Consider the following 14,549-nt stretch of genomic DNA (forward strand, 5'->3'; position numbering starts at 1 on the left):
CTCTTTATTATATGATGATTCCTCTGAATAAGTGACTTTAAGGTCACAAAGTCAGTTAGTGACAGAACTAGGTTGAGAATTCTTGTTCTCTTAAACTAATTCCAACATTCATTTAATTATTTATTTCTCAATAAGGTCAAGTAGGGGTGGTGGAATCAGATGAGGTGGGTCAATTATATGGGACCAGGTGATTGGAGGGAGGAAATTAGAAAACCAAGATGAAGAATCTGAACTCCACTATTTGATCATTGAGTACACTGTGGGTTCTTTTACAACAGTCATGTATGGGATGGGCCAGAGTGAAGATAATGGGAGTGTTTGTGGACCTCCAAAATGTCTGTCATAATGCCAATTTGGGGTTCTATTACCCCAACCTGGAAAAAGCCTTTCTTTTCTCCCCTGCCATCCCAACCATCTTTGGAGATAAGATAATTGTGACCAATAGTCGCGGGAAGTATTTCAAGGAGAAATTTATTCTTTCACCGATTCATTGATTCAGTCGCTACTTATTAACTACTTACTATAAGCAGGGATGTGAAGAACGAATTCAGAGCCATGAGGTCTGTGCCAAATATTACACCTATAGAAAGTGTTTGATGGAAAACTATATAGGCTCCACACATAAGGAATCCAGAAAATAAGTCTCCTTGAATTTACTGTTTTTCTCTACAAGAAAGTTCTAGTGCTTTGCTAATCTACTGTGAAGTTTGATATTTTTGTTTACTTATTATATCTATATTGACTATAAAAAGGGTTGACTGTGGTTGAGATTAGGATACTTAGATTCCCAAAGTAGTTGGATGTAACTCTTCTTCTAAGACCTGCAGTATATAGGGAAAATGCCAACCACCCCTACCCCACCAAGAAAATTTCTTATCAGGTAGTCTTGTCCTTCCTCCATTTGAAATTCTAATTGGATTTTATCACTTTAGGTTTTTCAGAGACATATCTGGAAGACCAATGTTCCAAAGACCCCAGCGGATACATGTATGTGTGGTGCTTGTTGAGATGACCTCTTAATGAACTTGTCCTGCCTCACAGCTAGTACAGTAAGCTGGTATCCTGAAGGATGAACAATCACACCATGGTCAGGGACTTTGTGCTCTGGGGTTTCTCTCATCTCAAAGAATTCCAGGTCCTTCTCTTCCTATTTATTCTGTTGGTGTATGTCATGATCATGCTGGGGAACCTGTCCATCATCACAATCACCTACCTTGATTCTCGCCTCCACTCACCCATGTACTTCTTCCTCTGCAACTTTTCCCTCATGGAGATGCTTGTCACCTCCACTGTTGTGCCCAGGATGCTGGCTGATCTGCTGTCCACACACAAAACTATCTCCCTGGGTGAATGTCTGATCCAATCATTCTTCTACTTTTCCCTGGGCTCTACTGATTTCCTTATTCTCACTGCCATGGCCTTTGACCGTTATGTTGCAATCTGCCGCCCTCTGCATTACCCAACCATCATGAGTAGCCAGGTTTGTGTTAGGCTGGTGGTGGCATGTTGGGTGGTTGGCTTCTTCTCCATAATTTCCCCCACCATCCAAAAAAGCCAGCTTTGGTTCTGTGGTCCCAATATCATTGACCACTTTTTTTGTGACTCTGCCCCACTCCTAAAACTTTCCTGTTCAGCAACCCACCACATTGAGCGCATGGATTTCTTCCTTTCTTTCCTCTTTGTATTGACTACCATGCTGCTAATTTTGATCTCCTACATCCTCATTGTGGCTTCAGTGCTGCGTATTCCCTCTTCCTCTGGACGCCAGAAGGCCTTCTCCACCTGTGCCTCACACCTCACTGTGGTGGTGCTTGGCTATGGCAGTGCCATCTTCATCTATGTGAGGCCTAGCAAGGGTCACTCCACAGACTTCAACAAGGTGGTGGCCCTAATGACATCTGTGGTGACTCCCTTCCTCAATCCTTTCATCTTCACCTTTCGGAATGAAAAGGTCAAGGGGGTCATTGAGGACATTGTCAAAAAGACATTTTCCAGAGACCCTGGAGCCTTCAGATGAGAAGACTACAGAATACAGGTCATGTTCTAAATTTCAAGGAGCTGCAGCAGCCTATGTGCTATTCAGGTCTGCTATTTCCTTGGCTTCTCCTTCTCACTCTGCATCTAGCCTCACTATTTCCACACTACTTTTAACTTTTTTCTTCTTTTGTACTGTTTTTTAACTATGGATTTCACTAACCACTTAGAATCACTTACAGAAAAAAGTCATAAGATGTTTTCTTCTCTGGAATTGTAGAGCAAATAATGAAATCTCATTGCTTTATAAAAATTCTTGTCTCCCAACTTGGTTTCTGTGTCTTTATTTGCATTCACTTAGTTTTCTTTGAATGTCTTTCGTTTTTTCCAGGTAGTACTCCATCTTCTGTATCATGCTTCAGTGTCCAGGATAGAGATTATCACCTGGCAAGTATTCCCAACAATAGAGGAAGTAAAAAGGAAAATGAGTGTAGCAGAGGGGGTGGGATAGCAGAGAGGGCCAGGCAACCCATGGCTAAGAGGAAACCATGGTTTCTCATTGGATAGACCCTGTAGCATTACTCCTAAATGAGGTAAAGGCAAACCAAGGTTGCAGTCAGGCTGATCCCATTTAAGAATCAGAAGGAATCATTATAACGCCTGGGACCATTAAAAGGTAATTATCCACTCAAGGGAGATGTGAGTCCAGGTTACCTCTAACTACTCTGCATCTCTGAGCCCTTACTCAAACTTGTTCTTGAGATCTAGCTCCTTCCCAGACATGGGCATCTGTCCCTCAGCTAGGAGAATTTTTGGCTCTCATCTCCTTCATTGAGGTTGGAGCTTGGTTCTTTTCTTAAGAAATGGTTTAACTCCTATGTGTGTGTGTATGAATCTTTAGTGCCTAGCACACAGTAATCACTTTAATAAATGCTTATTGATTGATTGGTTGATCTTTGTCCTTAATGGATATCTGGTAATCTAGCCTCCACTCTTCCCACTGCAGAAAACAGGAGTGAAATGGGAAAGATCTTATCTGAGGGCTAAGGCCATCTGCTTAGAGATCTCAGGATGCCATGACTTCCGCATGGTAATTCCATATCATTCAATTAATCTCTTTAATCTCAGTTCCCATTAGGATATTTCACAAAGGTACCAGATTTGCACTGTAACCATCAAAAACACAAGCAACTTAGAAGACAATTGTTCCCGGGTCATACAGGTGAAAGATTTAGAACTGAAGAAGACTGTAGGGGACATTTGGTTGGATCCCTTTCTTATTATATAGATGAGAAAACTGAGGTGCAGAGAAGATATAGGTCACTTGCCCAGTCTTATAGACCTAGGATCCAAAGTCTAACTGATTGCAGCCCTCTTTCTTCTGTATCATTAGTTTGTGGTACCTTTTTGGCCTGATCTTTGGTCTTTTTCTACAGCCCCAAGACATAGATGGGTTATGGGAGCCTAGATGCTCAAGTCATCCTAACATTAACTATCCATGCTATAGAACTCTTCCTTTCCAAGGAATCTTTAGTCATAACCCCCTGAATTAGATATAGCTATTTAGCTTCCTGTAAATTAGGCCCTTTACATCATGTACACTGAGGCTGGGGGACTTGTACGCAACTCAGACTGGGGACCATTAGTCTTAAAAGCTGGTAGTGTAGACAAGGATGTAATTGGTGGTGATGGCTGAGGGGGATTAGAGAGGAAATATGATGGAAGAGAAGGCAAGAAGGCAAAGGTCAACACAAGAGAAGGGGTTCCTAGAAGTTATGTTTGTGATCTAAAGAGTCAGAATTACAGAGTGGAGACACCTAGAGATTTGGTCTTTCTTATTCATATAGGCTATAGCACCTCCAGGGAATGAGACCTCCCCCAAAAATGGAAAGTAAGAAGATACCCCTCCAACATAAAATGCTTCTCTCTAGGGAGATAGGCTGTGGTCAAATTCTTTCTAAAGTGATGTGTAGAGTACCGAAAACTCCTGATCATTCATTTTTCTACATTTGGTTTCATGAATCCAGAAAATAGGTGCCCACCCACAGAATCCATGTTACAGATTCATCACCCAGAGCCCTTAATTTCTTTCTGCTAAAACTTTGTTATTTTGTTTTTAATTGAGGGAGTCCTCTACCTGTCATAGGGAGCATAGGTGGAGATTAGCCACTTGTTGGGATCTCTAGAATGCATTTCTCCCCTGCTACCCTCCCTGAATGGAGCTTGTCTACTATATTCATTTAAAGGGTCCAACAGAGACAGTGATTTTCTCATTCTTTGAAGTTTCTCTGCTTTGGTTCCCAAGGGGCTAATTATTCCTCTTCTTTGTAAATTTAGTGAAAAAAACAACAACACTGAAGAAACAAGTGGGAAACAATTATCTCCTTCTGGGACTCCACAAAAACTTTACTTAGTTCTTCCTCCTGAGATCATTTCTGCCTCTCTAGCTCTTTCAATGGTACTTCTTTCCCTCCTTATATCTCTCCCCTACCCCCAATCTGTTTCTCCATACTTTAATTGATCCAGGTTCCAGTCCCGCTTCTGACTCATACTGACTGTGAAATCTATAACAAGTAATTAAAATCTCATTGTTTCAGGAAACTCTCTAGTGCTATAAATGGCCATCTAGTTTTGATGTACATTGGCAAAATGAGTAAAATAAAGTGAAACAAGTTTCCTGGTACAGTGGAAAGAATAGTCACCTTGGTATTAAAAAAAACAAGATTCTAATTTGTGTTTTTCAACCTTCATGATCTTAAGCAAGTTGCTTTATCTCCAAGCCTCAGTTTCTTCAACAGTAAAAAGAAACTGGACTAGGGCCTTGAAATTCCCTTCAGTTTTTAAATCTATGATTCCACATTCATACACTAATGAATTCATAGATGTAGACAAAAATAATTTGTTACACAATGTGTTAAATGCTAGGATTAGAAAAAGAAATGAGATATAATTTTTGACCTAAAAGAGCCAATAAATTAGTTAGGGAAATGAAAGACATATATAGTCACGTACAAAGAAATTAGATTCTGTAAGTGCTAGGAAAGGCACAAAGTGCTGGGAGAGACCCAAGAAGGCAGAGATCAGGGAATTAGAGAAGAGTTTCTTGGAAGTTTGTGGAGAGGAAACAGTGCTATCTTAATCATATACTGCATGTGACCACCATTATGACTGGAATGCACTGACAAGGCCCTGCACCCATCTCAAATAATCTAGGTCTGTAACTTGAGGCTTTTTAGCTCTTATAATATATGCTTGTGACCAGCAGCTCTTCAACTTTCCCATTCTTTCGTAATATCTGTATGGCCATTAGATCTTAGAAATGTTGTAGGTTCCAGGAATCACCCTTCCAAATATGGGACCTTAACACTTCACTGGTTAGTTAAGTTTCACTTACATGCCACAAAATGCATTATGGCTCTGCACTCTAAGGAAGTCTGAAAAGATCTATAAAATGAATCTGTATACTAGGGAGGATTGGACAGGAATGCTATCAGCAGGCTATCTCTTTGGGTATACTACTTTTAGGTAAACTACTCACTTTATTTGACTTCCAGCCCACTCACCCCATTGGTGTTCGGGCTCTCTAGGAACCCAGATTGATAATTTCCTCAGTGAATAGTACCTGAGCTAACTCTTGAAGGATGGGTATGATTTTGGAAAGAAGAGTTGCACATTTGAAGATGTACCAGCCAAAGATATGGAGGCAGAACACTGTGGCTCAGAGTGTCCAACTTAAAAAGAAATCGATTTCTGTTTTTAAGGGTTTGGTCACTTCCTACATTGAAACCACCATTCACACCAGTTAAATGCTTTAACAATTGCAGAAATGCCTTACCTATGGAGGGAAATCAGCTATGGAACTGGGAGGGGTGATAGACAAGGACCTTTGTTTAAGGACCTGAAGAACAATCTCCAAGAAAGGAATAGTGGAAGATAATTGACATAATTTTCTGAGTCATCATTCTTTGATAATTTTTCTCATAAAACTCTTTTTTTTGGCAAGGACTAGAAATTAAAACATTGAGAATCTTTCTAGGCTTTCTACTGACTTGTTGGAAGACTTTGATGATATGATCTGACCTCTCTCCTCCAATATGTCCCTACATGCTTTCTGGGAAACAAAAATGGATTTTAGATGGGGGAGTGCTTTAGTCTTATATATTCATCTTTGAAGGAAAAGAGGTCATAGATATGTGTCCAGTGTTGAATTGGAGCAGGTGTTCTTAACATTTTTTTCATGGATCTTTTGCCAATCTGAGAAAGTCTAGAGACACCTTCTTAGAATAATATTTTAAAATACATGAAATGAAATCTTTAAAATTATAGAGGAAACCAATGACACTGAAATACTGTTATCAAAATATATTTTTAAAAATACCACACAAGTTCATGGACTCCAGGTTAAGCATTCCTGCTCTGGAGAACTTTCAAACATAGTAAGGTGTGATGGTTTCCAGAAGCAGGGGAATGGACTATATTATTTTTCAGTCTCTGCCAGTTCTGAGAGTCTGTGTTGTACCTATTTATATAAACACTTAGACTAAACTCCCATCTCCCTTTCTTTTTTTCCCCCTCCTTCCCTCCTAGTGTCTTTTTTCCTCCGAAAGTTACCTAATGTTCCAAAACTGTGACCTATGGCTCCTAAATCCCCTGTAAGTCTGTTTCTCCCCATATTCTGTAATTATTCCTTCCTCTTATTCCATTAAATCTACCTTCACCTAAATTCCCTGCTCTCATGAAAAGAAATGCTTTAAATCACTATTGATTAGAGAAATGCAAATTAAAACAACTCTGAGGTACCACCTTACACCTATCAGATTGGCTAATATGGCCACAGGAAAATAACAAATGCTAGAAGGAATGTGGAAAAATAAGGACACTAATGCATTGTTGATAGAGTTATAAACTGATCCAACCATTTTGGAGAGCAATTTGAACTGTGTCCAAAGGGTTATAAAATTGTGCATATCATTTTACCTAGCAAAACTATGACTAGGTTTGCATTCCAAAGAAATCAAAGAAAAAGTAAAAGGACTTATATGTACAAAAACATTTATGGCAGCTCTTTTTGTGATGTCAAAGAATTGAAAATTGAAGGGATGCCATTCATTGGAGAATGGCTAAACAAGTTGTAGTATATGATTGTCATGGAATATTATTGTATATAAAAAAGGATGAGCAGGGTGCTTTCTGAAAAACCTGGGAAGACTTTTATGAACTGATACAAAAAAAAAGAGAGCAGAACTAGGAGAATATTGTGCGCACTACCAGCAATAACGTAAAAATGATCAACTGTGAACAGCTTAGCTATTCCAATCAAGACAATGATTTAAGAAAATTCCAAAGGCCCTATAATGAAGAATGAGAGAGAGAGAGAGAGAGAGAGAGAGAGAGAGAGAGAGAGAGAGAGAGAGAAGACAGAGACAGAAACAGAGAGACAGAGAGAGACAGAGAGATAATCTCTGCATTCAGATTGAAACATATTTTTTCACTTTATTCTTCTTACTTCTTTTTTCAACAAGTTTTACATGACTTCACATATATAACTGATACGAAATTGCTTGCCTTCTCCTTGGGGGGGAAGGGAGGGAAAAATCTGGAACTCAAAATTTTTTAAATGAATATTAATGTATAAGTATTTATTTTTTAAAAAATTGAAAAAATGTAATCTCATCTGGCAGTAATGGAAGAAATTATTTTGCAAATTATTTCATGGTAAGATCTAAAGAACTGATAAAGGTTTGGTATATTTTCTCAGGATTAATAAGATGGAGGGATCTTATTAGCTTATTAACTGAGGCAGATGATGAAGGAGATATTTGAGAGTAGGATGACTTTCCCAGTGACTCTGAAATTATACCACATATTTAACTATTTATTCTACCTATGTAAAAAATTAACACCCAGCTTGATGGAAATCCCCCCTTTTTTTTGTAGATGTGTGAGGTTAGCATTGTAGATAAGTACAATCAAACTAGAATCTGAAAGTGTATGAGAGACTCAAAGTGCTATGAGAGTCCTAAGGAGGCAGCAATTATCTCTAGTATGGGGAATTAGAGAAGGTTGAAACATTCCATTTAAAAAAAAAAGTTTTTGAGGCTAGTTTTCCTTAATTTCCCCAGATTGGAAGTTCAGTGGCCGGTTAAGAGATTGATTCCCCTGTTGTTGAGCTTTGATCTACTCTGTTTCTGATCTAGGTTGATTCTTACCTCCTTAGGCATCCTGTTGGCTCCCAGGGTGCTCACCTTATTGGTACAAAACTTAGTGAGGATATCTGTTCAACTTTAGCCTTACTGCATCTCAGAAATTCTGAGCTCAGGTGATCCACCAGCATCAGCTTTTTCTGGTAGCAGGAATTATATGTCAGTCCTATCAATCACGGCCCCTTAATGAGGTAAACTGTATACTAAAAATATATGCTAAGACTTGGGTATTATTAAGAGTCAATGAACATAATAACAAAATCCAAGAAGTCATATCAGAAAAGTAAATACTATTTGGAATAAATACAAAATGCAAGAAATATTTGGGGATTGATTTTGGAAAGAAAATAAAATGCCTATATAAATTCAAAGACAAAATTCTCCTTAAAGAAATAAAAAACAGTTTGTATACTTGAAGGGATTCAGTATTCATGGCTGGGTCATGGCAATATAATAAAAATGGCAATGTTGTCACAGTTAATTTAAATACTATGGCAGCCAAACTATTAAATGATACTTTATAGACTCAAAATAATATTAATATTCAATGAGAAACAAAAGATATGGAATGCAAAGGAAAGCAATGAAAAGAGAGAAATGAAGGGGAAATATATATATATCTATCTATCTAACTAGAAACCATTCCCCAATAAATAGTTGGTCAAAGGATATAAGCAAATAGTACTCAAAAAATTGTTGGAAAGGTTGTGGGAACATGGGAACGCTAGTATGTTGTTGGTACAACTGCTAATTAGCACAATTATTTGGGAAACAGTTGGGAATTATACACATAAAGTAACCAAAATGTCCATAATCTTTGACCCAAGATCTGCCTACTACTAGGTTTATACACCAGTAATGTCAGTGATAAGAGAAAAGTTCCTATATATTCAGAATAATTACAGCAACTTTTATTTTATGGTAACAGGGAACTGGAAACTAAGGAGATATCCATTGGTTAGGAAATGGATTAACAAATTATGGTATATGCATATAATGACATTTTATGGAACTGTAAGAAATGGTAAATGTGATGAATACAGAGAAGTATGGAAAGACTACATGAAGACTACATGATGTGGAGCAGAGTTTACAATATATGCAACTATAACAATGTTAATGAATGAAACATTAAACACAAAACAATCAAAAGTGAATATTGCAAAATTACAAAGAAAAAGCTTGATCTCAAAGAAGAGGTTGAAAAAAACACTTCCCTCAGTTCCTTTGCAGAGGCTGGAGGTCTGTGGATATGGAATTGTGTAAATAATTTTGGAATTCTTCCAGATATAGATTGTTTTGCTGATTGATTTTTTTTTCTTTTCTTCTTCTTTTTTCTTTTAAAAATTAATTCTTATTATATATGATGGCTTTCTGGGAGGGAGAGACATTGGAGTATTTAGACAATATAAAAACAAAAGATTATCAATTAAATATATTTTAAAAAGAGTTAATGAATAGAAGTCCAAAAAACCCAAAGGGTCTGCAAGTCCAAACTCCAAAACACCTATAGGCAATGAGTTATAAATCAGCCCTGGTTCTGCCAAGTACAACTATATGACCAAGTACAACTATATAAGTCAATTAACTTCTCAGAGTCTCAGCATTCCATGTCTAAAATGAGGCCACCATAATATTTCTCCTGATTTTCTTATAGGATTTGGAAAATTTTAGAAATGAACCCCTTCACAAGATTGGGAGGGGGTGGGTGGGTGGGACAATAAATTCAAATGAAGTCTTTTGTAAATACTAAACCGGTATGTAAGTATTGTGATTCATCTACACTTTTATTTACTAGTTACAGTTATCATTAAGGAATGCAGCTGAGAATCTGCAGACTCCTAGAAAAAGGAATTAAATTAGATTGGTAGAGACTAGTGCTTTCTCTCTATATGCAGCTTTTGGTATAGAGAAACAGATCTCCATCCCTGGAGCACCTCAAAATCATCCAAGAAGGATCCAGGATCCTGAAGAACTGCCCATCCCCCATGTCCTATTGGGGGGAGGGGTAAATCAAGTACTGTCCTAGGTCACAAAATTCCTAGTTGTGCCTCTGTTAATAAAATGTATAGGTCCTGATAAATCCTCACACCCAGAGTAAAATAACTTTTTTTTTCTACTTTTTTCCACTAGAGGAGAACATACCCTTCTGGTGGTGGCTGCATAGGAAGTGAGCTAAGCTTTCCATCTCAAAGAGACCTCCAGAGATCATTTAGCTTCCTGTCTTTCAACCTGAGGAGGTCATACACTTTGGGAAAGATGACTGGTTTTCCTTTCACTTCTTGATGATCTTCATGGACAGATCCTCACACTTTCCTTTCCTGATGGTCCAGAAATTCTTTCTTATGCCCAACTGAAATTTTGTTTGCTTTAGTTTTAGCCCATTTCCTCTTCTTTGATCCTTCTGGAACATGAAGAATAACTAATTTCAGCCTCCTTACGTGTTCAGTCCAACATATTTGAAATTCGCATGCTGGAAGGGATCTTTCTCCCCCGATCTCAGAGCACTTTGTACTCTTCTCACATGTGACAGTCTGACTTGTATTAGTGTTGTGTATGTGTGTATCCCAGCTCTCCTACTATTCTATAAATGCCTTGAGGGTAGAGACCATGTCTTGCTTTCTTTGTGTCTCCCCAACAGCCCATGACAGTGCACATTTAGTCTTTTGAAAGAATGTGTAAATGAATATAAAAAGAAAACTTCTTGAAGGCTTTTTCCCCCTAGAAATCATTCCTGAGTCTCTCCTCAAGCTTTTCCTAGAAATCTTACTCCACAGAACAGTAGCACAGATGAATATGTAAATACACACAGGGAATGCTCTGCCATTTGGCAAATATGTGCATCATACATGTTAATGGTTATATAAACACACATATACTCGTAAATTGTGTGGCCAAACAGATATATAGACCACACAAACTCAGAATGTCTGCAATATGTGTTGTATGTGTGAAAGGCACATGTATACTCAAAACAGACCCAGAGACTTAAATGGCGCACACATAGACACACTTGGCATGCCTGCAGTGGACACAGCACACATAAAAGGCAGTATACAAACACACACACACTGATATACATAGAGTTGACCCACCATTATACAATCACATATACATGAACGTGTGGTATTTACTCACAGAGATAAGAACTTTCATATGCTTTCAGCAAACACCCAAAGCACATATCCTTGGTGCAACATACTCATAGTGGATGCTCTCTCTTGCTCTCTCTCCACACACACACACACACACACACACACACACACACACACACACAAACACACACATATTCATAGGTGGCACATACATTCATAGGCGTAAACACACACTCAAATGGAGTCTCCTGTGTAGACACTTGATAAATGACTTGCATATACATGTCTTCTTTGCTAACCATCCCATTTGTCCTGTGTATACTGTGTATTCAGGGACTTCAAGTCTGCCCATGTGGGTACAGGGTGCCCTTTCCCCAGGATAGGTGAAAGTTCATAATAAGTAAGCATGGTAACAGAGTTCATGGATGGCATCAAAAAAGGAGAAGGGAGATGGCAAAGGTACTCCTCCATGGTCCCATCATGCAATCTGGTACCTGCCTCCTTATGGGGTAATATAGACTTCTCTTTCTCTTGCAATTAGTTCCTAATATTTTCATGTTTCAAAATGGAGGCAGTCCTTTTACTCATGTTGAATTTTTCAGATCCTTTACCCTCTGCATCTGTCCTTGGATAACAGTCTTCACTGTTTCATTTCGGAAAGTGAGGATGAAGGGATTGAGAACAGGAGTCAGGATGGAAGTGACTAAGACCACCATCTTATTGAGTTCCACAGAGTGAGCCTTGCCAGGTCGAACATAGACAAAGATTGTGCTGCTATAGCCAATGAAGACCAGAATGAGGTGGGAACTACAGGTGGAGAAGGCCTTTTGGCGGCCACTTGCAGAAGGAATACGCAACACAGTGGTCACAATATAGCCATAGGAGACAAGTGTCACTAAGAAGGAGCTCAGGATGAAGGCCAAAGACAACATGAAGTCCCAGAATTCTAGGAATGATGTATCTGAGCAGGCTAGCTGAAGCAGTGGGGCATTGTCGCAGAAAAAGTGGTTAATGATGTTGCCATAACAATAGGAGAGCTGCACCCGAGAGAGAACAGTGGGCACCATAGCTAGGAAGGGTGCTGCCCAGGCTGCTCCTGCCAGACGGACACATACTGCCCAGTTCATAAGGGTGCCATAGTGTAGTGGGTGGCAAATGGCTACAAAGCGGTCCACAGCCATGTCTGCCAGAATGAGGAAGGAAGTAGAGCCAAGGGAGAAGTAAAAGTAGAACTGGACCATGCAAGTGGTAAAGGAAATTGTCTTGGTGGAGACCAGGAGGTCTGAGAGCATCTTGGGCACCACAGTCATGGTAACCAAGATCTCCAGTAAGGCAAAATTTCCCAGGAAGAAGTACATAGGAGTGTGTAGGTGAGCATCCACTAGGACCATTGCAATGATGATGGCATTTCCCATGAAGGCCAAAAGATAGAGAACCAGGAAGGGTCCATAGAGCAGCACCTGCAACTCACCAAATGTCGAGAAACCCAATAGGATAAACTCAGATGGATGACTTAGATTTGCCATATCCCAGACCAGGGTCACCTGTACTGAAAGGAATAGAGCGATGTTGGGAAGGAGTTTGGAGGGAGGGGTGGAAGGAGTTTTCAGAGAAACTGTGAAAGAGAAACAGAGATGGAAGGAATAAACAGAAAAAGGACACAAAGGTAAAGGAGAAAAATGCAGAGATATAAGAGAAAGAGATGCAAAGTTAAAGGGAAACGCACACAGAGAAACAGAAACAAACCAGAGATGTACATATATAGAGAAATAGAACAGAGAAATACATATACAGAAAAGCAGAAGCACGGGGAGTGAGAGAAAAGAGAGAGGGAAGGGGGAAGAGAGAAAAAGAGAGAAGGGAGAGATAGTGAGAGAGAGAGACAGAGAAAGAGAGAGAGAGAAAGAGAGAGAGAGAGAGAGAGAGAGAGCAATGACAGATGGGAAAGAGAGGGAGAGAGGCAGAGAGAGACAGAGACAGAGGTAGAGACAGAGTGACAAAGACAGAGATAAAAAGAGAGTAAAAGACAGAAAGAGAAGACCTCACGAAGACAGCATGGTGGAATTAGGTTTAGGCATTGCTTAATTTTATTCAAGGATTGTATTTTAGTAGCTAAACTCATGCATCATTGTGATGTGGAAATTCTTTTTTTTTTAAGTTTTTGATGTCAAAGCTGCCTAGAACTACCAAACTGAGAGCAGCCAGAATAGAAAAACAATACACCAAAGCTCTTTCAGGTGACCCCACTACTGCCAGAGTGACTATAGCGGGATACCATTCAGCCCAAGCCAGCTGGTTTATGGAGTTGGTATTTTTGGAAGCACTCCTGAATCACAAATGCTCCCATGCACTTAAAAATTTATTTTTCAATGAACAAAACTCTATTTCCCTTCCATCCTCTGCCCTCCTCCCCCCCAAAATGAAAATACTTGTAATAAATATGCATAGACATGCAAAAAAATCCCCCATTGGCCATGTCCAGAAAAAATATATGTCTCACTCTGCACTGTGAGTCCATCAATTCTCTGGGAGGTGGATAGCATGTTTCTCATAATGTACATTTTTAACTGTGTCCAATTCTTTCTTCCTAACAACATTTTATGCTTTCTACTTCAATTCATCTTTCTGACCTAATTCTCTACTTTTATTCAAATATTCATGTATTTATGTGCTTGCATGGGAATGTATGAAGCACCATTTTGTCAGTTTTTATATTTCAGTTAACATTTTGAGTTTAAAGTTTTTATTTGAAATAAATATTAATATACTAATATTTTATTTATGTTTATTAAAGGTTTAATGCTTTTATGTGCCCCACAATACTCATCAAAAAAATAATAAAACTTTGTAAAGTTCTCAGAATAAAATATTTTGAGTAACTAGACTCAGAAATCTGGAGCTAAAAGAGATATTAGCTGATTTTACAGATGGAGAAATTGGGGCTTGGAGAATATCTTTCACACAGTGAGTTAAAAACAAATGTTTATTGAATTAAATTGAATTTTAAAAGTTATGAAGGATTAAATGTCTTCTTGGTCAAACATATTATGGAATTAAATATTCTGTCTGTTGACACCTAGGCAAATTTCAAACTGAGCTTTAAGAACATCTTGCTTTTTTATATCTTTGAGGTACTAAAGAAGTCATTGATGCTAGAAAGAATGCCATCAATATTCCTGATGTGTTTTTGACTGAAAATACAATAGAAGGGATACTTACACCCAGAAGGTTGTGCTTGGCTGATGAAAGGTTACCACTAGAAAACAAGTACTACCCA

The 14,549-nt window shown here is 38.6% G+C and overlaps 2 protein-coding genes across 2 annotated transcripts; one reads left to right on the forward strand and one right to left on the reverse strand.

Annotated features, from left to right (window-relative positions):
• The first annotated feature begins 936 nt into the window (after positions 1-936).
• Positions 937-2,248, forward strand: LOC140531232 (olfactory receptor 6V1-like). The gene has a single exon (XM_072650292.1). It carries the CDS (start codon positions 1,070-1,072, stop codon positions 2,015-2,017), a length of 948 nt encoding a protein of 315 aa, XP_072506393.1. The 5' UTR covers positions 937-1,069; the 3' UTR covers positions 2,018-2,248.
• A 9,608-nt stretch (positions 2,249-11,856) lies between these two features.
• Positions 11,857-12,798, reverse strand: LOC140531233 (olfactory receptor 6V1-like). Its single transcript, XM_072650293.1, has one exon. The coding sequence runs from the start codon at positions 12,796-12,798 to the stop codon at positions 11,857-11,859; it is 942 nt and encodes a 313-aa protein (XP_072506394.1).
• Between the last annotated feature and the right edge of the window lie 1,751 nt (positions 12,799-14,549).

This window comes from Notamacropus eugenii, chromosome 3 (genome assembly GCF_028372415.1).
Source record: "Notamacropus eugenii isolate mMacEug1 chromosome 3, mMacEug1.pri_v2, whole genome shotgun sequence".
NCBI classification, from domain to species: Eukaryota; Metazoa; Chordata; class Mammalia; order Diprotodontia; family Macropodidae; genus Notamacropus; species Notamacropus eugenii.